Source organism: Ovis canadensis, chromosome 17 (genome assembly GCF_042477335.2).
Source record: "Ovis canadensis isolate MfBH-ARS-UI-01 breed Bighorn chromosome 17, ARS-UI_OviCan_v2, whole genome shotgun sequence".
In the NCBI taxonomy this organism is placed as follows: domain Eukaryota; kingdom Metazoa; phylum Chordata; class Mammalia; order Artiodactyla; family Bovidae; genus Ovis; species Ovis canadensis.
The window spans coordinates 60,698,722-60,721,971 of record NC_091261.1 but is presented as its reverse complement, the minus strand read 5'-3'; the positions used below and the strand labels follow the sequence as shown (position 1 = coordinate 60,721,971).

At 44.8% G+C, this 23,250-nt stretch overlaps 1 protein-coding gene and 1 non-coding gene across 4 annotated transcripts in view; both read left to right on the top strand.

The window, feature by feature from the left end:
- TMEM132B (transmembrane protein 132B) overlaps window positions 1–23,250 on the top strand; it is a 399,927-nt gene that overhangs the window by 352,080 nt on the left and 24,597 nt on the right. For all 3 annotated transcript variants that reach the window (XM_069557618.1, XM_069557620.1, XM_069557619.1), the window contains exon 5: window positions 10,139–10,282. In XM_069557618.1, the coding sequence (XP_069413719.1) occupies window positions 10,139–10,282 (144 nt within the window). The remainder of the gene's footprint in view (window positions 1–10,138; window positions 10,283–23,250) is intronic.
- On the top strand, window positions 21,617–21,689 carry TRNAW-CCA (transfer RNA tryptophan (anticodon CCA)). Its single transcript has one exon. It is a non-coding gene; the product is annotated as a tRNA-Trp (tRNA).

The following is a 23,250-nucleotide window of genomic DNA, read 5'->3' as shown; positions in this document are numbered from 1 at the left end:
CAGACTCGAGAGTGAGGCTTTCTGGGGTTTAGTAGTATAATCTCTATAGTATAATGAGATGCTTACTCTATTAGTCAAAACTGTAGGAATAGAAATTCGAGTGTCTTTTTTGGTGCCTCTGCATTTTGATCTGTAAAATGGAGATGGGAGTTCCTTCTCACGGATTTGCTCTGTGAATTAAACAAGCAGAAATATGTAAGGTACACATGTTACCAAGTCCAAGCTCATACTGCTCACCATATGACAGGTCAATAAGTGGAGAGATGAGTTGTTGGGGCAAAGCATAGAGACTGTATTCACAAAGTCCGCAGAAGATGTGAATGAGAGTCCAGAAGAACCAAATTCCCCGAGTTAAAATTCAGACTTCTATTATACTAAAAAGGGAGGAGGTGTGGTTGGTCTTCGCAGATTTCTTGGTGTCAGAATCTTCTGGAGTGTTTGTTTTGGGCCATACCATGAAGTATGTGGGATCTTAGTTCCCTGATTAGGGATTGAACCCATGCCCCCTGCATTGGGAGTATGGAATCATAACCACTAGACTACCAGGAAAGCCCCAGCACTAAGCTTTACTTCGGGAACGGTTTTTCTCACTGGTGCCATCAGATCTGGTTTCAGTTTTAATTGAATAGATGTCATTTACTTGCTGAGTCTCTGGCAAGTGGAAGTTGTGTTAAATTTTAACGTAGCTCGAGTTAGATGAGAAGGTCTCCCCCGCCCAATGCCCCAGACAACAAAGAAACACTATTTACACGTTACAGTTATAATTGAGGAAGTGCTAATAGTTAAGTAGAGGAATGAATGGGAGAAAACACATGTAATTACTATTCAGTGTTGGAGCCAAGAGATGTGAATAGACAGGACCCACCTGAATTGGGGGAAACACAGGAAGCAGGAAAGCCTGAGGATGGGACTGAGCCTCTTGCCTGTCCCCCTGCCTGCCTCTCGCATTATCTGTAGGGCTGTCTCTGTGTCTCCAAGCTGCGTGTGTGCTGCCGCACCCGTCTGGCTGGCTTTTTTCAGACTTAGGTGTTTTCTTTGTCTTCTCTCTCTCTCTCTCTCTCTCTCTCTCTTACTCTCTGTTTTGCTCTGCTCCAAAGCTGTGTATTCTCTCTTTGACTCTCACATCTTTGGAAGGTTTCAGCTACATTTGTGATCTTACAGCACCCCAGGCAGTGCAGGGGGTCACAGGAAGAAAAGAAACCTGCTCCCCATCCCATGGAGTTTAGTCTCTTCCTGGCTTTCTCAGTCCCCATTCCTTGTAGAACCTCCCTCCTTACACGAAGATGTAGGGATTCCCCCACTGATATCCTGTTGTGTCAGACCTGGAGATGAACATGACTATGAGACCTGCTGCACGAACCATCTTCCCTGTATGTGACCCCTGATCATGTACATTAAGTAGCATTTTCCACATCATGCTCTTGGCTGCCTGGTGTAATGTGGTTGCCCTGGCCATTGGGTGATGCCTTCCAAAGGCATCCTTCCAAATAGTTTTGGCCTCTTCCCTCAAAGCTCCCACCCAGGAGATGCCTGGAGAGTGTTTTCACAGATACACATTTTATTGACCCTCTCTGAGTGCTATCCCGTTTGAGATAACTATCCTCGTGTTATTCAGGGATTCACGAAGAGCTGGGTTTTGAAATAGCTTACTGCTTTGTGGATAATAAATAGTCAGAATCCAAAAATAGCCATCAAGAGGGGAAGAACAGGGTTGATTTCAGAGTTTTATGATACAACAGTGGGACTGAAAACCATCCTTTCAGTTGGAGCCAACATCTTGCTTGTCTCTGAGCGAAGTTTACACCTGTCTTGCTGTTTTAGGTGTCAGTAGTTGAGGAGTCTGAACACAGAATAGGGTCAGACACCTGTTTAGAGACTGGTATCCCTGTGCCAGGGACCAGAGGATGCAAGAGTGTGACTCAGAACCTTACAAGCTGGGGGAGAGGCTGGAATGGGACATACCTGAAGCCACACATGGTCACTGCCTGGGGCTTTGGGGCTACTTGGCTGCTTCTACTCAAATGTAATCTTCACATTTGTATAACATCTTTTGATAAGTTTTAAAATCAAAGCCTTTACAAATCGATCTTATAGCCTTAAAGCTTTTGAGTGGGGCCAAAAAAATGGATTGTTAGCTCTATCCTACAGGTGAGGGGCTGGGAGGAGAGCTGACAAGGTAGCCTGGGCAGCAGGCTTTGGTTCACATCCCCAGCTGGGTTGCTCAGCAGAGTGATTCTGGCCAAATTGAGGAACGCTTTCCAATAGTCATATATGGATGTGAGAGTTGGACTATAAAGATAGCTGAGCACTGAAGAACTGATGCTTTTGAACTGTGGTGCTGGAGAAGACTCTTGAGAGTCCCTTGGACTGCAAGGAGATCCAACCAGTCTATCCTAAAGGAAATCAGTCCTAATTCATTAGAAGGACTGATGCTGACACTGAAACTCCAATACTTTGGCCACCTGATGCGAAGAGCTGACTCATTGGAAAAGACCCCGATGGTGGGAAAGATTGAGGGCAGGAGGAGAAGGGGACAACAGAGGATGAGATGGCTGAATGGCATCACCAACTCAATGGACATGAGTTTGAGTAAACTCCAAGAGTTGGTGATGGACAGAGAAGCCTGGTGTGCTGCAGTCCGTGGGGTCACAAAGAGCTGGACACGACTGAGCGACTGAACTGAACTGAACTTCAAGCTTTCGTTTCCCTGTTTGTAAAATGAGAATGAAAATAGTAATCCTTCCATAGGGATATTTGAGGATTAAATGAGATTAGTAAGAGCAGTTAATACTTATCAAATATTTATGATGTGCCAGATACTACTCTGTACTGCTGTTTTGTTATTAGATGTTAATTCATATTATACTATGTTTATTGTAATTATGCATTATTATTTAGATAATGCATGTAAATCATTTATCACAGTGCTGGACACTTGGATCTAAGTATTTAAGGAAACTAATTGTCACAAATTGTGTTCATTAGGTACTTACCATATCTTCTATCTTTATTCACTGATTGTTTTTATTGTTGGCTCTTTTGGCTTTTCATATTATTTAAAACTTTCCCAGGGACTTCCCTGGTGGTCCAGTGCTTGCAAATCTGCCTTCCAATGCAGGGGACGAGGATTCAATCCCTGTTCAGAGAACTAAGATCCTACTTGCCACAACTAAGACCCAAAGCAGCCAAAAAAAAAAAAAAAAAGATATTAAAAAACTTTCCTGTGAGTCTGAATAAATGCATTTTCCAAATTCTCTCACCAAAATTCCCCAAATATTAACATTTTCTTTACACAAACACACATTATTACTGTTTTCATGAAATGTTTGAGAGTTGTACACATGTTGATCCTTCATCTGTACACACTTCAGTGTGAATTTTCCCCAGACTCTTAATAAATAGAGTGAAATGATCAAAATCAGGAAATTAATATTGATACTAAGCATTATGTGGTCCCCAGACCTTATGCAAATTTCACCGGTTGTCCCACCAACACTTATTAAAGTAAAATAAACGTATTTTTTTTCTGTTTGAGGATCTGATCTAGGATCACATATACCTTTGTTGTGTCTCTTATTTTCCTCTAATATGGAAGTTTCTCAGTCTTTGTCTTTCAGGCTGTGATACACTTGAAATATACAGGCCAGCTATTTTGTAGAATGTCCATAATTTGGATTTGTCTGCTGTTTCTTCATTATTAGAGTCACTTTTTTTTGTGGAGAGAGGAACACTTCAGGAAATGTTGCTTCCTCTTTAGGACATATGATGTCTCTTTATCTCATTAGTAGTGATGTTATATTTGATCACGTGGATAATGTGATTTATCTAACTTTCGGTACCACAGAGTTACTGTTTCTTTCTTTGAAATGAATAAGTCTCTTGCACAGAGGTACTTTTACACTCTACAAATATCCTCTCTCTTATCATACTTTTAATCATCAGTAGCATCAACAGTGATTCCTACAATGATGGTATATTCTAATTTCATCATTTTTTGTTGGAATTTTACCCTATGGGTGATGTTTTCTTTCTTCTTTGTTTGTTTGTTTGTTTATATCAGTATGGATTCAATAGCTTATTACATATTACATATAATATATAGTTATATTATTATGATTAGCAATTACAATTATTTGTAGTGTTATAAAATTGTTCCAGGTTGGCCACTGGAGGCCTTTCAAGCTGTCTCCCTGGGTCCTTTGATATTTGTTTTGATCACTTTATTACCTTCTGGGTGGACAATATATTTTAGGCTCATTGTCTGGGTACTTTCTGACTCTCAGTCCTAGAATCACCCATTTCTCTAAGGAGCTGTTTCCTTTCTTGAAGAATGGTGTTTAGAATTAAAATCTGGGTTCAGTTCAGTGGCTCAGTCATGTCTGACTCTTTGCGACCCCATGAATTGCAGCACACCAGGCCTCCCTGTCCATCATTAACTCCTGGAGTCCGCCCAAGCCCATGTCCATCAAATTGGTGATGCCATCCAACCGTCTCATCCTCTGTTGTCCCCTTCTCCTCCTGCCCTCAATCTTTGCCAGCATCAGGGTATTTTCCAATGAGTCAGCTCTTTGCATGAGGTGCCCAAAGTATTGGAGTTTCAGCTTCAACATCAGTCCTTCCAATGAACACCCAGGACTGATCTCCTTTAGGATAGACTGGTTGGATCTCCTTGCAGTCCAAGGGACTCTCAAGAGTCTTTTCCAGCACCACAGTTCAAAAGCATCAATCCTTCTGCGCTCAGCTTTCTTTATAGTCCAACTCTCACATCCATACATGGCCACTGGACAAACCATAGCCTTAACTAGACAGACCTTTGTTGACAAAGTAACGTCTCTGCTTTTCAATATGCTATCTAGGTTGGTTATAACTTTCCTTCCAAGGAGTAAGCGTCTTTTAATTTCTGGCTGCAATCACCATCTGCAGTGAGTTTGGAGCCCCCCAAAATAAAGTCTGACACTGTTTCCACTGATTCCCCATCTATTTGCCATGAGGTGATGGGACCAGATGCCATGGTCTTCGTTTTCTGAATGTTGAGCTTTAAGCCAACTTTTTCACTCTCCTCTTTCACTTTCATCAAGAGGCTTTTTAGTTCCTCTTCACTTTCTGCCATAAGGGTGGTGTCATCTGCATATCTGAGGTGATTGCTATTTCTCCTGGCAATCTTGATTCTAGCTTGTGCTTCCTCCAACCCAGCATTTCTCATGATGTACTCTGCATATAAGTTAAATAAGCAGGGTGACAATATACAGCCTTGATGTACTCCTTTTCCTCTTTGGAACCAGTCTGTTGTTCCATGTCCAGTTCTAACTGTTGTTTCCTGACCTGCATATAGGTTTCTCAAGAGGCAGGTCAGGTGGTCTGGTATTCCCATCTCTCTCAGAATTTTCCACAGTTGATTGTGATCCACATAGTCAAAGGCTTTGGCATGTCAGTAAAGCAGAAATAGATGTTTTTCTGGAACTCTCTTGCTTTTTCCATGATCCAGCAGATGTTGGCAATTTGATCTCTCATTCTTCTGCCTTTTCTAAAACCACTTGAACATAAGGGAGTTCATGGTTCATGTATTGCTGAAGCCTGGCTTGGAGAATTTTAAGCATCACTTTACCAGGTGTGCTGATTGTTAAGCCATCATTGTCTGTATCTAAGTTCTCTCAGCGAATGGAACTAGAAAAACCATATACATACACATACCTACATTTACACGCATAGAAACATACCTATACCTGCATTCCCCCAGGAGTTCATGCTGGTGTTTCTAATTCCAACTCTTGACCACACAGTTCACTCTTCTTTCCATTTTTAAACTCAGCTTCTCTAGCAATGAGAAACTTGGCTTTCATTATCCAACATACATTATTTGCTCCATCCTAGAGTATGCTAAAGTAGTTTTGGAATTGCTAAACCATACTGCTATGGAAAACAAACCTAACTAGAATTCAGTATGTGTTTACAGTTATTTTTATCTTTAGTCTGAGAGTATATAGTCAGAATAATGTGCTGAAAAGTTATATACAACTCCTAGATTTTCATAGCTGAAAACAGTGGAGTTCTAATTTATTCTTAAAAAATAGTGAGATGAGAAGCTTTCAGAAAGCATTGGATGTTTTCATAAGCCCATCAACTTTTTCTTGAGATTTACACAAAAGTTTTGTTTCAATATGTATATATGTGTCGGGGGAGTGTGTAATTTCCTTGGTTCTGTCTCATCAAAATAAAAATTTGAAGTGATGGACCAGCGTTAAAGCCCTCGGACAGGCCGTGTTGCAGCTCTTGGGCAGATCAGTTTTACAGCTCTGTTTGCAGCTGTTTTATTTAGAAAATACAGGAAAATACATCCTCGAGGCATGAGGGCATGCTGACCCAAAAGACACAAAGAGAAGAGAGAGACCCCCGGCCTTTTGGCTCCTCTTTTTATGTTGTTGTCTCCTCCCCCGGGCCTGCCCTGTGTAGACTGGGCTAGCCAGGAGTGCTGTTTGTTCTACCTGAGGTCCTCACTCAGGTCCTTGGACCTTCCTTTGTTCTATTTTCGCAGGCTTTTCCCTTCCTTGTCTTTTAGCCACTGCCATTCTGGACTCCTTTTTCCTATTCTAACTACCTAACATATGGATAAAAGAATTTTTTCATTGAATTATGATTGATTTACAATATTATGTTAGTTTCAGATGTTTAGCAAAGCGATTCAATTATACATATATATTTTCGGATTTTTTCAGGTTATTGTAATACAAGGTCTTGAACATATGTGACATCATGTGGTATTTGTCTTTCTCTTTCTGACCTCACTATGTATGACAATCTCTATATCCGTCTATGTTGCTGCCACCCTTCCCTAGGTTTGTTATAGTTGTTGTTGTGTGTAGTAGTTGTGGTAGTAGTTGTTGAGTGACTTTTGTGAACAAATTCTGTAAAGTTTTTATTCTTTGTTGCCTGTGGCCCCTGAATTCTTTGTTTGGTTAGCTTGGTGGCCAGCCAATGATTGGGCAGAGATTTCCTTAGGCATCTGGAATCAAAGTATCACGATCTTTACCAAGGGCCTCTTTTTAAAAAATTTTATTTGTTTTTTGATTTTTGGTCACACTGCATGGCATATGGGATCTAAATTTCCTAGCAGGAATTGATCTTGCCCCCCGCTGCACTGGAAGGCAGAGTCTTAACCACTGGACCACCAGGGAAATCCCACAAGGGTCTCTTTGAATGTGTTGGGACACACTTTAAATCCTCGGTCAGGCATTAGACAGCTCTGCCTTAGCTTTCACTTCCTGCTTCTCTATAATGTCAAAATCAACCAGGGGCACAAGCTGAGAGCCTTCTCAGGTCTTCCTGGGCATGCACACAGCCCTGTGTGTAAGCGTGGTCTTACAGATTCCCCAGAATATGTGTTAGCATGTCAGAGCCCCTCTGGCAATTCTATTCCTCATCTTTTCTTATTAAACTTTTTGATGAATCTATTGTTTGTCACAACTGTTACCACTGCTTCAGGCAGCTAGCTATGAAATTAACTAATTGCCTGTAATTGCTTTAAAGAAATACCTTTAGTAAAAAGCTCTTCACAGGGAATGAACTTGGAGTCAAGTCAGATACAAAAAGCTTTGCAAATGAAATTTTCTAGGAAATACCAGACAAGTCGGGTAATGGCAATGCTTTGAGAATGAAGTTTTGAAAGATCTCCGTCCCTGATCTGCTCTCTTCCGTGGTTTTCAGATAGTGGTATTTTTCTGTGAAAGTGGGCTGTCATTTTTCAAAGCAACTACTGAGCTGGACAGTAGGGAATGGGAGTAAATCAAGTTAAAATGCCACAAAACCCTGTTTTTACCAAGATTCAGCCATTTTTCTTGAATAAATGCTCTCTTGGCTGCACAAGCCTTTGTTTTATTCCTAGAGTTCTGAAAAAGTGGATTTTTACTCTTTTGGCCAATTTTAAAATTTCTTTCACAGAGGACTTTTCACATGTCCTTACTTTGCCATTTTTATAGATGCCACACTAATGTGCCACGTTAATGGAAACTTATCTTCATAAAGGAGTATAAATATGCTCTCAAGACATAAAACCTAGAGCTGGCACCAATGGGAACAGAATGAAAGAGTTGCATTTTGATAGATGGTGAATTTTTAGCAATCTCTGGCACCAGGGGATGATTTAAATGTAATATCTAACAAGACAAATTGCTTTCTCATTGTGCCAGAGGCAGGTAGAAACTGCCTTTGGGGTTTTTGAAAGGCTGTTTCTTGGTGGACACTGGAAAACATGGTTGCAAACATCTCAGCCACACATGAGAAAGCTAAAGAAGGAAATGCAGTTGCAAATGTATTTGAAATAAAAGCAACAAGCTCTGAAGATTGGTTGTGATTTGTTATGAAACATAAAGTCACCTACCTTGAGACTCAGTTTGGGAAAATTATTATAGTGTCTTTAAAGGATATGAGCTTCTTCAGGGTAGAGATTGATATTTATTTTTGTCTTTTCTCTTTCCCTAGAGCCCAACATGGTGTCTAATCTCTTGTGTATTAGTCAAGACTTTCAGTTGCAAGTGATAAAAGCCCAATTAAAACTGGCTTAAATAAAGCAGTTTATTTTGTATCTCTAAATTTCCAAAGATGACAGACACAGATGTAGCCGGATTCAGGAACCCAGAAATCTTTCCCAGGAATCTGTTTCTTTTCCTTTCTGTTGTCACTGATTTCATTTGCGTTTCAATCTTGAATCAGTCTCTGTGGACATGGGGCTAGAATACCCTGATGGACCACATTTGGTTCATCTGCTCATTTGTGAAGCCTGATTTAATGGCCTGGGTCAGCACCATCCAAGTCACATTCATTGATAGGAGAGCGGGACCCTTGGGGAGTTCACAGCTTAATAAGTAGCCACAGATTAAAACGTAAACACAAAATAAATATACAGTGACAGCTGTGGTTATTACCTTACAGGACAGACTAGATGCTATGACGGATGATAATACAGTGCTAACTCACATTGTAGCAGGCAGAAAAGCCCCGTTTCTCCAAAGAAGCGGACATATATGCTGAGATCTGAAGGGTGGAAGCAACAGTGAGGTGTGTTTGGGGTTGGAGAGCTCTGCGTATGTAAGGGCAGAAGGCATGAATGGGGTTTACTCTTGGAAGAACAGAAAAGACTTCTGTGAGCCTTGACTGTGATGACGGACAGCAGGAAGGGGGCAAGAGGGAGCTAGGGAGGTAGACGAGGGTCAGGTCCCTACACATTCGTGAGTTTGGACTTCATCTTAAGAACCCTAGGATGCTTTCAAAGAGTTTTAATCTAGGAGAGAAATAATCTGAATTCTATTAAAACATTAAAAAAAAAAAGATTATTTCCAACTGCTGTGAAGACTGTGGACACAGGAAGGTCAATTAGGGGCCAGTGGCAGTTGACTGAGTGGGGAGATTCTTCTTCCATGGAGGAACTGATTCTGGGGTTGACAGGATATTGACAGATGGGGGGGTGCTTCCCTGATGGTCCAGTGATTGAGAATCTGCCTGCTAATGCAGAGGACAAGTTGGATCCTGGCTGGGGAACTAAGATACCATCTGAGGCTGGGCAACTAAATCTCCAGTCCACCACAGTTGCTGAGCCTGAGTGCTCCACACCTAGAGAAGCCCCCTCACCACCCAGTGCCGCCGCAATTTAAAAAAGGAAGAAAAATATAAAGAATTTGACAGATGGGAGATAAGTTAGGAAGACAGAACCTACAAAACTTTGAGTGATGTCAGAGGAGGAGAAAAATTAACATGGTGTTGTTGGTTTCACCATACCCGAGCTTGGCTGGGAAATTTCTGGGAGTGCTTAGTGGTTTGAGGAAAGACAGTGTTGGTGATCAGCTCAGGAGTGTGGAGGCTTACAATCTGCCTCCAGTTCTCTTCTGCTCTGTGTGCTGCTGTTTTTCCTGATTTGAAACTAAAATGAAGGCTGTGTTCACTATGTGAATAAGCTCTGGAAATACGGCATCGTTTACCAAAGTATCGAAAAGGATGCTTGTGCTGTGTGTGAGGGATGTCTGGAGGGCACAGACAGTTTTTTAAATTGTAGAGCAACTACTAAGGTCAGAGGTGGCTTGATGGTCACGCTTCCTGGGACTCACGGGCGTGCCTGTGGCTGACACGGGTCCTCTTCTCTCTCGCACAGGACTCGGAGGTTCTGAACACGGCCATTCTCACTGGGAAGGTTGTTTCAGTTCCCGTCAAGGTGGTGGCAGTTCAAGAGGATGGTTCGGTGGTGGACGTGTCAGAGGCTGTGGAATGCAGGTCTGCGGATGAAGACGTCATCAAGGTACAGTGGGTTTTACTTCTAGATGCCTAGGCATTTGGGCGTTTCCTTCCCGTTCTGTCACACGGCTGCTCTGAGCATCCCAGGCTCCCAAGGGCAGAACCTGGATGCGGGTGCTGATGAGGGTGCTGATGGGGATGCTGATGGGGATGATGGGGATGCTGAGGGGGAGTGATGGAGGTGCTGATGAGGAGTGATGGGAGTGCTGAGGGGGAAGCGATGCGGGTGCTGAGTGGGGAGCAATGGGGATGCTGATGGGGAGTGATGGGGTGCTGAGGATGGGGCGATGGGGATGCTGATGGGGAGCGATGAGGGTGCTGATAGGGAGTGATGCGGATACTGAGGGGAGAGCGATGCGGGTGCTGATGGCGAGCAATGAGGGTGCTAATGGCGAGCAATGAGGGTGCTAATGGGGAGTGATGGGAGTGCTGATAGGGAGTGATGGGGATGCTGATGGGGAGTGATGGGGGTGCTGATGGGGAGTGATGGGGTGCTGTTGGGGAGTGATGGGGGTGCTGAGGATGGAGCGATGGGGAGAAATGGGGGTACTGATGGGGATGATGTGAATGCTGATAGGGAGCGATGGGTGTGCTGATAGGGAGTGATGGGGGTGCTGATGGGGAGTGATGGGGTGCTGATGGGGAGTGATGGGGTGCTGTTGGGGAGTGATGGGGGTGCTGAGGATGGAGCGATGGGGAGAAATGGGGGTACTGATGGGGATGATGTGAATGCTGATAGGGAGCGATGGGTGTGCTGATAGGGAGTGATGGGGGTGCTGATGGGGAGCAATGGGTGTGCTGATGGGGAGTGATGGGGGTGCTGATGGGGAGTGATGGGGGTGCTGATGGGGAGTGATGGGGGTGCTGATGGGGAGTGATGGGGGTGCTGATGGGGAGTGATGGGGGTGCTGATGGGGAGTGATGGGGGTGCTGATGGGGATGATGGGGGTGCTGATGGGGAGCAATGGGTGTGCTGATGGGGAGTGATGGGGGTGCTGATGGGGAGCGATGGGGGTGCTGATAGGGAGCGATGGGGGTGCTGATGGGGAGCGATGGGGGTGCTGATGGGGAGTGATGGGGGTGCTGATGGGGAGTGATGGGGGTGCTGATGGGGAGTGATGGGGGTGCTGATGGGGAGTGATGGGGGTGCTGATGGGGAGTGATGGGGGTGCTGATGGGGATGATGGGGGTGCTGATGGGGAGCAATGGGGGTGCTGATGGGGAGCGATGGGGGTGCTGATGGGGAGCAATGGGGGTGCTGATGGGGATTGATGGGGGTGCTGATGGGGATTGATGGGGGTGCTGATGGGGAGTGATGGGGGTGCTGATGGGGAGTGATGGGGGTGCTGATGGGGAGTGATGGGGGTGCTGATGGGGAGTGATGGGGGTGCTGATGGGGAGTGATGGGGGTGCTGATGGGGAGTGATGGGGGTGCTGATGGGGATGATGGGGGTGCTGATGGGGATGATGGGGGTGCTGATGGGGATGATGGGGGTGCTGATGGGGATGATGGGGGTGCTGATGGGGAGCAATGGGTGTGCTGATGGGGAGTGATGGGGGTGCTGATGGGGAGTGATGGGAGTGCTGATGGGGAGTGATGTGGGTGCTGAAGAGGGAGTGAGTGATGACAGGGACTCGCCTGGGATCAGAGACAGCTGGACACGCTGTTTCCCTCCCCTGGGATGGAGGAGGGGGCCCCTTTTCTCCTATTTTTTCTCATAGGACAGTATTTTCCGAAGTTTAGCAATCTACCTGCCATCTTCTCAAGTTTTGCCAGCTTCCTGTGCCAAATAATGTAATTTACTCAACATGTTTTCTTTAAATGCCTTACTTTTTCAACATTAAATATCTTAAATGTCTCATTAGAAGACAATAAAATCCATTGTAAAACCCATTACTTTGATGTACTAATTTTTCCTTAATATACATGAAAATAAATGATTAACTTTTTAAAAAGTCCATTCGTGTGCCCCCAGCTTCATCAGGGTATCAGTGGGACATAGCTCACAGTTTGGAGAATCTGGTCATGGATTATTTCTGCTGCGTTTTCCATCCAATTAGCTGGATTTATGGCTCCAAATTCAGCCAGGAACCAGCCCATGACTTTTTTCTCCATATTCTTTGCAGGGGTCTGTTTGAATCACTGAATTCAGAGTTTCTGCCAATTTTTTCTTGGCTCACTGGTTGGCAGTTTCCTTTTGCAGCTCAGAACCCTGGGAGAAAGGACTTCCGTCTTTAGAATGATCCTTTCTCCTTTAAGCTGCTAAGAGAGCTCCTAGGTCCTGTGTTTTCATTAATTTAAAAAAAATACAGTAATGCTGAATTCTGCCTTCTTTCCATTCTACTGGCTGCTGTTCAGAGGTTGAATGGAACTTGGTCTCCATCTGAAGAACTTTGAGGTGGACAGAAAATCCTGCAAGGGTTTCCCTGTGGTGGACAAGATCTGGGAGGGCCTGATTCCTTCTCATGTTGACCTGCAGGAAACTGTGCCTTATGCTAGTGATGGCTTTTTTGATGAGGAAGAATTGATGTGAGTTCTAATTAAAATTAAGAAAAAATTAATCTTTAATCCTGACAGGTCTTAGACTCCATGGGCAGGTTTGATTAAACAAATCTGAAGCCTTTTATATTCAGAATCCAGAAAGTTCTGAGCCAAGTCATGCAAATTCATCTGCAGAGAATGAAAAATATTGATTCATTGTCCTTGGTTGCCTTTGACAAATGCATGTTATTTACCATCCCCCTCCTCATCTTTCCAGAAGGGAGACATTAGTGATGGAGCCTGGAGATGGCATCTGTGTGATTATGCCACCATGGGCTCCAAAGGATGGCTCAGCTCTATAGTCCCCTCAGCCACATCCCTTCCTGAGACCCTGGTGGGGAGCCCCCCGAGGCAGGACCCTCACTCTCCTGTCCCAGAGAGCTCTACCCTACAGAGGCGCGGCCAAGTTCATGGATCCCATTGTTGCCTTCTACTTGGCTTTCTCCTCTTCCTGGAAATATACTGGAGCATCCTGTGTCCGCCCTGATAGAGGCATTGCTCTGGGAGGCAGTGGTTTGGGGTTCAACTGTCACTTTTGTGGCCACATGAAGATGGGGCTTTCTTCTAGCAAACTGTGGCCTGATCTTGGCAAACCAGAGGGTGCACATCACCAAGCCCAGAGCTGCCATAAGACGTTTCTAGGGCAGCCCGGGCTCTGTTGCAGATTCCGGGGCCTGGGTCAGTGGAGGGGGTTCATTAAGCGGCCGTGATGCACTTGTCACAGCTCTCCTGCCACCATTTGTCATACACTTTGTCACAACACTGAGGGTACAGTGTCATCTTCAGAGCTGCCCTCTGGCCTCAGCATCACCAGGGGCACCCCAAAGATGTGGATGCGCCTTAACACCCTGGGGAGAGACACCCTTGGTCTGTGGAGGTCACTGTGTCACTTCTTCACGGTCCAGGAGACTCTGTGTGACTCCCCAGGGAGGGTTGTTCAGGTTTCACCAAAGATCGTCATGTGATGGAAATTCTGAGTGTTGGGACGGTGACGTAGGTAAGGGAGAAAGAATGCATTTAGAAAGGTGTAAATTGTGGTAATGTCCAAATTGGCTTCTTTGACTTGGGACTTTGGGGGAACTGAATCTGAGAGCATAAAGGATTTTGAAGGGCTGGAACCTTGGCAAGATTGGAAGGGATCGATGTCACATTGTAAACTGACAACTACTTCCATGTTAAAAAAAAAATAGAAAGTGCGTATTAATTGTGTGTGTGTGTGTGTGTGTGCAAGAAACCGTGGCGCTTTTGTTCACAGTGAGATCTGATGAGCCAAATGTGTTTTTAATGGAAGTATAGTTGGTTTACAATATATTAGTTTCAGGTGTACAGCATGGTGATTCGGTATTTTTACAGACTCAGTTCAGTTCAGTCGCTCAGTTATGTCCGACTCTTCACAATCCCATGGATTGCAGCACGCCAAGCCTCCCTGTCCATCACCAACTCCCGGAGTTCACTCAGACTCACGTCCATCAAGTCAGTGATGCCATCCAGCCATCTCATCCTCGGTCGTCCCCTTCTCCTCTTGCCCCCAATCCCTCCCAGCATCAGAGTCTCTTCCAATGAGTCAACTCTTCACATGAGGTGGCCAAAGTACTGGAGTTTCAACTTTAGCATCATTTCTTCCAAAGAAATCCCAGGGCTGATATCCTTCAGAATGGACTGGTTGGATCTCCTTGCAGTCCAAGGGACTCTCAAGAGTCTTCTCCAACTCCACAGTTCAAAAGCATCAATTCTTCGGCACTCAGCCTTCTTCACAGTCCAACTCTCACATCCATACATGAACACAGGAAAAACCATGGCCTTAGCTAGACGGACCTTAGTCAGCAAAGTAATGTCTCTGCTTTTGAATATGCTATCTAGGTTGGTCATAACTTTTCTTCCAAGGAGTAAGCATCTTTTAATTTCATGGCTGCAATCACCATCTGCAGTGATTTTGGAGCCCAAAAAATAAACTCTGACACTGTTTCCACTATTTCCCCATCTATTTCCCATGAAGTGATGGGACCAGATGCCATGGTCTTCGTTTTCTGAATGTTGAGCTTTAAGCCAACTTTTTCAGTCTCCACTTTCACTTGCATCAAGAGGCTTTTTAGTTCCTCTTCACTTTCTGCCATAAGGGTGGTGTCATCTGCATATCTGAGGTTATAGCTGTTTCTCCCGGTAATCTTGATTCCAGTTTGTGTTTCTTCCAGCCCAGCATTTCTCATGATGTACTCTGCATAGAAGTTAAATAAGCAGGGTGACAATATACAGCCTTGACGTACTCCTTTTCCTGTTTGGAACCAATCTGTTGTTCCATGTCCAGTTCTAACTGTTGCTTCCTGACCTGCATATAGGTTTCTCAAGAGGCAGGTCAGGTGGTCTGGTATTCCCATCTCTTTCAGAATTTTCCACAGTTGATTGTGATCCACACATTCAAAGGCTTTGGCATAGTCAATAAAGCAGAAATAGATGTTTTTCTGGAACTCTCTTGCTTTTTCGATGATCCAGCGGATGTTGGCAATTTGATCTCTGGTTCCTCTGCCTTTTCTAAAACCAGACTAAACTCCATTAAAAGGTATTACAAGGTCATGGCTCTAATTCCCTTTGGAACCACCTGTCTGAAGAGACTGCCACAGGTTGATATAATTTTTGTTGGTGTTAATGGGTGTGTGACCCCAGAACAGAGGTCCCAGGTGGGCAGACTGGAGGCTGTATCTGATTCAGGGGTGTGCGTGTGCTTATTTAATTTTCTGCCACCCTGTAAAAATTGGCTAATTACATAGACATCTGGATTTCCAAGTTCTTATGAAATTCACAAGGTCAGATAGCCCTGGGCCCACACTACTCCCTGTGACCCTTGACCTGGAAGTGACCAGTGGACACCCCTGTGTGTGAGCCCCTGCACCCAAATCACCACAGTCTCCACCTCTTCTTCTTGTCTCCCTGCCGGAGGCGGAGGGACCTCTGTGATTTCTCACCACACTTGTACTGTTGGTTTTCTGATATAGTAGGTTTCAGAGGAAAGGGGGCTACTTCTTGTCCCCTGGTCTCTGTAAGTCACAGATGATAGATGTCACTTGTCGCTCTAATGGAGAATTCCATGTCTTTCTAGGCATAAGAGGAGAGCTGGAAATTGGATTGTGTTCTGTCAAACGGTGTCTGAGGGGCTGAGAGTCCTTGAGATCAAACCACAGGAGAAATGATTGAAGGAAGCATGAGTGTTGAGCCCAGTGATGAGAAGAAATGTCTCCGGGAGAGGTGAAGAGGAGGACGCGACAGCTCTTTTGAAGTCTTGCGAGGACCATCCTCTGGAATACGGAGGAGATTTGTGCTTTTTAGTTTCCAAGAGTGGAATTCAAAAGGGAACTACTTGGGCTCAACATAAATAAAAATAATGCAGAGTGAGCGAGTTTGGGGGGTTGGTAAGCTTTTGGACAGGTGGTGTCGGTTCAGATGCTGACTCCACGGGGAGCACCTTTAGGCTAGTAGCAAAGTATCGTTCAAAGTATCATTCCTATGGCTTTCCCATCATGAAGTCAGTTGATAATTGACTTTTTCTGAATTCGAAAGACTTTTATTTCCACCCTCATAACCTGGAAGGTCTATGTATCCGTTTCCTCTTGGTGCTGTAACAAATCAACATGAACTTAGTAGCTTCAAACAAAACACATTTATTATCTGATAGGATGGGAGGTCAGGACCCTAAACTGGGTTGCTTGGCAGGGCTGCCTTGCTTCTGGAAGCTCTAGCAGAAAATCTATTTGCCTCTTCCAGCTTTTGGAGACTGCCTGCATTTCCCGACTATGGCCCCCTCTTCCAAGTCAACACTGTATCATCTTCAAATCTCTCTCTCTCTGACGACTGGTTCCATCATCACCTCTGTTTCTCTGACTCTGACCCTCCTGCCTATCTCTAATCAGGACCTTTAGGCTCACCTGGATAACCCAGCTCTGGGCTCCCCACCTCTGGGTCTCAGAACTGGTACCTCCTATCAGGTCAGCAGCAACATTAGATTAGAAATACAGTGCACAATAAATGTAATGTGCTTGAATCATCCGAAACCATCCCCTCCACTCCTGGTCCACGGAAAAATTGTCTTCCACAAAGTCGGACCCTGGTGCCAAAAAGGTTGGAGACCATGGACCCAGATACTCCTTTCATCTCAAGGTTCTTTTCTCAGTTACATCTGCAGTCTCTTTGGCACATGTATTAGTTTTCTGTAGCTCCCATAATAGGTTCCCACAAACTCAGTAGCTTGAACAACATAAGTTTGTTCTCTTAGAGTTCTGGAGGCCGAAAGTCTGAAATCAAAGTGTGGTCAGCACCTCCCTTCCTCCAGAAGCTCTAGGGGAGGATCCTCCCTGGCCTCTTCCAGCCTCTGGTGGCTCCAAGTGTTCCTGGGCTTGTACCCGTATCCTTGCAGTCTCTGCCTCTATCTGCACATGTTTTGCCCTCGTGTCTCCATGTGACCTTATTCTCCTGTAAGGGCACTTGTCCTTGGATTTAGGAGCCATCCTAGTTCAGAATGATCTCATCTCAAGATCCTTAGGTTAATTATATCTGCCAAAACCCTGTTTCCAGGGACTTCCCTGGCGGTTCAGTGGCTAATACTCCAAGCTCCCAATACAAGGGGCCCCAGACTTGCTTGCTAGTTGGGGAACTAGGTCTGATATGCTGCAATGAATATCGAGGCTCCCAGGTGCCTCAGCTAAGACCTGGCACATCAAATAAAGTAAATAAATATGTTTAAAAGACCCTGTTTCCAAATAAGGTCACATTCATGGTGCTGGGGGCTAGAACATGGACGTATCATTTTGGGGTCACAATTCCAACCCGCATGTAAAGTGACATATTCTGAAAATTAAGATCCAGATAGCTCCGGGGGTCTTTATGCTGCCAGAAAGACTTCCCAGATGGTGCAGTGGTAAAGAATCTGCCGGCCAAGGTAGGAGATGCAAGATACACGGCTTCTATCCCGTGTATGGGTTGGGAAGGTCTTCTGGAGGAGGAAATGGCAACCCATTCCAGTATTCTTGCCTGGGAAACCCCATGGACAGAGGAGCCTGGCAGGTTACAGTCCATGGGGTTGCAAAGAGTTGGATATGATTGAGCAACTGAGCAGGAGCAACATGCTTTCAGAAACAACACATTTTCTGTTCTTTGCTAAGTTTCTTTAAAGGTTTTCAGAGGAAGGAAGAAAAATGCAATTTCCATGTTGTAATTATGATTTAATCTTTGAACGTCTATCTTCCTGACGAAGTGATGGCCTCCTGTTTTCATGTGTCAGTAGCTGTATTGTTTGTCAGCGAGCTGTGGTCTCCAGAACCACAGAAGCCTGGCATACGTCACCAGCAGGCGATGAACTCATTCACGCTTGGAGAGAAATCAATGTAAACTCACGCTGATCTTGAAGAGAATACCCTCCAACTTTTGGCTGCAATAATTAAGTTTCCAGCCTTCTGGTATCAGCTGGACTTGCAATAATGAGATGCTAAAGGGCTCATAAAAGGGAATTAACATTTTAAAACCTTCTCTGCCCCAGGGAAGGTCTTTATTTCCAAACTTGGTCTGCAAAGGGCAAGGGTAGGCAGCGGATGCACTGTCGAAAATAAAACATAAAGTTTTCTGCTGCTAGTGTGGGGTCACTAAACAGAGCCCAGTGTCACCTCTGGAGAATGCAGGAAGCTTTGAAAGAGCAGCTACATTTCTTAGGTTATCACATAGCCCCTGCAAAATGCTGTGTGACCTGATTTTCTTAAGTGGTTGGATGCACAGAGGCATGAGGTGGCAGGGTGGGCATGTCCTGAACATGTTCCTTAGAGACGTGGTGTGCGTTGATGCCACTGAGCCAGAGACATAACAATTCAGAGGATTAGACAGGTGTGGTAGGTAGTGGGATCTGCAGGCCTGGGATGAAATTCTGCATTGGTGAGCTTTGCTTTGTTTTGGTTGCAAGTAATAGAAATTCAGGACTTCCCAATGCAGAAGACACAGAAGACTTGAGTTCAATCACTGGGTCGGGAAGATCCCCTGGAGGAGTAAATGGCAACCCTCTCCCGTTATTTCTTGCCTGGAGAATCCCATGGACAGAGGAGCCTGGCGGGCTACAATCCATGGGTTTGCAAAGGGTTGGCCATGACTGAGCTACTAAATGACAACAACAATAGAAATGCAAATCCAACTATCTTAAGCCGAAAGGGAGAAATAGTAATACATTGACATGCAACCGAAAGAGCCACGATGACGACTTCAGGTGGAGGTGTATCCAGAGATACGTCTGGACTTAATTTCTCCCCATCTCTCATTTCTACCTTCCTCTGTGTGGTTTTGTGCATCTTTTTCTGTGTTCCTGCTGCCTCCTGGGCCCAGCAGCCCTCCGCCACTCCCTGGACCTGGAGAAAGCTCGGCTGTCTTCTGGACGTGGGTCAGGTGCACCTGCTCTGTGCTGCCACCTTCTTCCTGCTGTTCTGCATCTCCAGTCCACACCCGCCCCCCCCCCCCCCGCCACCGCTGCAGTCCTCACCTTTGTGCATCTGTCCCCTATGAAGATGTATGTGTTAGGGACTCAGTGCATCGTGCGTCCTTGCGCAGGTGGCAGGTTTGCCCCTTGAAGGCAGGTCCATGTCTTACTTCTCTTCCTGCCCTGAAGGGTCTGTTAGAAGGAGCAGTGACAACCACCACAGCCCACGGTAACAATATGCCAGACTGTTCCCCTGATTTTAAACACATTACAGCCTGCAATGTACCCAGCAGCCCCACAGAGTAGGTCCCAATATTATTCCATTTTACAGCCCAGAAAACTGAGGCTGGAGAAGTTTAAGTGTCTAAGTTGTGTGTAAATATTAGTCCATTTCGTGTCCAAATTTATGGTGCAGAAAAGTAGACAAACAGTCCCTTCCTACTTCTTCTCATTTAAAGACAGAATTAAAGACAGATGTTTCTGAAAATCTAGATTTTTATGTAAGATTTTTGACTTTTCAATGTTGGCACATCATCCAGTTGAAAGAGATGTGCAAATGCCCAGGGTCTGTCTTTCCCCCCTTCTCTGTGTGTCCTGCACTGTAGGAGCAGGTTCACTAATGAAAGATGGGGCCTGGTCACAGGTGAGAGTTAGATTGAGGACCTTGTGGGGACCCCACGATGTTGATGAAGTGGGCTCAGAACAGTCTCTCTGCACTGACTTACCTTGAAAGGGTCCTTGTCTGCAGTGGGCTCCAAAAAGCTTCCAGAGCAACCCTCAGATGGATCCTAATTTTATCAGAAGGAGATTGGAGAGAAATCCTAGAGTAGTTTAAGCCCATTTCTCTCTCTTTCAGCGATGCTTGGCAAGCGTTCCTCCAGAAAACACTGTTCCTCTATTTCTGGGCATGAATTTCCTTCGCTTCACCCATCACCAGGAGCTAGGCAGCTAAGAATAAGTCGTCAGGCAGCTTGGATGTTATTGCCTAATTTTGTCCTTCTTTATGCTGGTAATTTGGACTTTTATTGTTCCATTCTGATGGGAGATGTGTCATATATTTCCTGTTGGCCAGAGGATAGCTATTGCTGCATCCCCAACCTTTTGTTCCATCAGCATCACTCTGATTTCAATATTAATTAGATCTTTTGTTCCTTTCTGTCTTTAGCATCTCTAATGAAGAACTAACATTCTGGAATTGTTTTGGCGTCACGCGGAGAAACCCTGGAATGAGCCAGGGTAGGTCTGCGAGCCTACTGGCTTCCTTCCCTCAGTAAACACGCCCGCACGCTTCCTTCTCCTCTGCTGGCCACCTCTCACCTCTCCTCTCCATCAGGCCCTGCTCAGGGCAAGGTCCTGGGGGTTCACTGGGGTCTTGGGTCTGTGGCTGTATCATCAGTATCAAGTAGGGTCAACTATGGCTATGGTGCCTCTGTCTCCTGGCACATTTATCCTTGACATTTTGGAACTTGGTTTACAATTTCAGCTCCTACCAGAAGTTTTGATGGTGAGCAGAATGTATCAGCTTTATATTCAAATTCATTTGAGTTTCTTGGAGAAACTCAAATCATTTAATGCAGTTTATTTAAAATTTTTTTTAATTTATACAATTTTAAAAAGTTACTTTCCACTCACAAAGCATTGGCTATATTCTCTGTGTGGTGTACCACACAATACAGCCTTGTGCCTATCTTTTTAAAAAAATTTACTTATTTATTTGACTGTGCCAGGTCTTAGTTGGGTCACAGGGATCTTCCATCTTCATTGCAGCGCACTGGATCTTTTAGCTGCAGCATTGCAGACTCTTAGTTGTGGCATGTGGAATCTAGTTCCCTACCCAGGGATTGAATCCATGCCCCCGCACTGGGAGTGCAGAGTCTTTGCCCCTGGACCACCAGGGAAGTCTGGAGTATTGAGTATCTTATACTCAATAGTTTGTACCTCCCTCTCCCTACATGGCCCTCCTCACCCATTTAAATAAACGTTAGAAGTTACCCATCTAAGAAAAGTGATGCATGGGGCATTTAATTATTGTTGCAGAAATGAGGGTCACCCAGTTGGTAAGTGCCAGGGCTGGGGTTTGAGTCCAGGGTCTCAGCTTTGGCTTTACAGACAGCTTCCCAATTTCACAGGGAACTTAGCCCCATTGGACTGGTTAGGGTGCTTATTTCAGGGGCAAGGTTCTCCCCTCTACTTTGAGATTATCTGCACATTGACTTATTTTACGCATATCATGAGGTTAAGATTATCTTCCAAAGATTAAACTGTAGCCTGTTTTTCTGTTAAACATTTCAAATGTATACAGGGAAATTTCCTCATATCGGAAACTGGTGGACATAAAAAGAAATCCATGGACTTTCCTGATGATCCAGTGGCTAAGATTTTGTGCTCCAAATGCAGGGGGCCCAGGTTCGATCCCTGGTCAGGGAACCAGATCCTATATGCCACATGCTGCAATAAAGATGAAAGATCCCACATGCAGCAATTAAGACTTGGTACAGCCAAATAAATACATAAATGTTTATTTAAGAAGAAAATCCAACCAGAAAGAGCTAGAACTGACTTCCTCAGCCAGAAACAGTTAGTACAGCACAGACTCGATGGGCACGAATGAGAAAAAACTTCGGAGAGTCCCCTGAATATGCAGGGGTCTTGCATGAGCAGTTTATTCCTGCTTTATTGATATTTATCCCTAGTCCGATATGGACTTTGGGAAAGTAACTCTGCCTTTAGCAGTTGGTGGAAATACAAATTCTGTCTTCGCCAGAAACAATGGAATGGTGTTTTCCTGGGACTGGATGGTCTAGATTCCGTGTGTTGGCACACCTGCTCAGTTACTCAGTCATGTCTAACTCTCTGTGACCCCCACGGACTGTAGCCTGCCAGGCTCCGCTGTCCATGGGATTTCCCAGGCAAGAATTCCGGAGCAGAGCGGTTTGCCGTTTCCTGCTTGAGATCTTCCCGACTGAGGGATTGAACCCACATCTCTTGCACCTCCTGCATTGGCAGGCGGATTCTTTACCTCTGCACCACTTGGGAAACCATTGGATTATGTAGCCACCTATTAAACAAATGGACTCTTATCTCTTCTAATCCGTTTTCAAGAGCAGTGGGCTTCCAGCAGGAAATGATCGTTTATATTCTTATACTCAGTGTGTTTCTTCTACACTGCTCTTGAACTAATTTGCCAAGGAAACATTTCAGGTTTAACTTGAAATGTTAAGAGACAATCTCAGATTTCAAAGCTCTGCTTTTGACTCCTATTTCTCCTTGCAGAGTTGCCTTAACCTTCTTAAAGGGCCCCTCTTCAAATGTTTCTGATATTTTTGACCACTTCTAAAGCTCAGTTTAACGGGCTGTTTTTAAAATGAAAGGCCCCAGCCCAAAGCGATTGCCCTAATGTAGTTAATTTTAAATGCTCCGGACGCAAGAGCAGTTTCCAGCATCAAGGATTTCGGCCATGTCACTCCTCAAGGGAAGTGTTCAGAGAGGTGAATGTATCCATGACTTCCTAACATCCGTTGTGTCTGACACTTGATGACTATTTGGGTTACGCTCTGATGACTTCTTTTCCTACGGGCACAGTTGTAGGAAGAGCAGTCCGTGGCCATGTGCTGAGACTGGCTGTGTGTCTGAAGCCCACTCATGGGGACGGTGGATTCCCATGTGGCTTTTCTTAAAAAGAACTTTTTTATTTTGATTTTATTTGGCTACATCAGGTCTTAGCTGTGGGCCAGGGGTCAAACCCGCATCCTCTGGTTTTGAGGGTGAAGTCTTAACTACTGGATCACCAGGGAAGTCCCTCCATGTGCTTTTGACAGCCTTCTTGAGTGACAGAATAGTGGTGAGAATCTTGAAGGATTTTCCACTTTGATACCAGTGCTTGCACTCTGGCCCAGGTTGAGACAGAAGGGACTTTGGTCAAGGACGTTGGGCCAAAGGATTTTGGTTTCATAAATAGGATGTAAATAATATAGAATAAACAAAACAC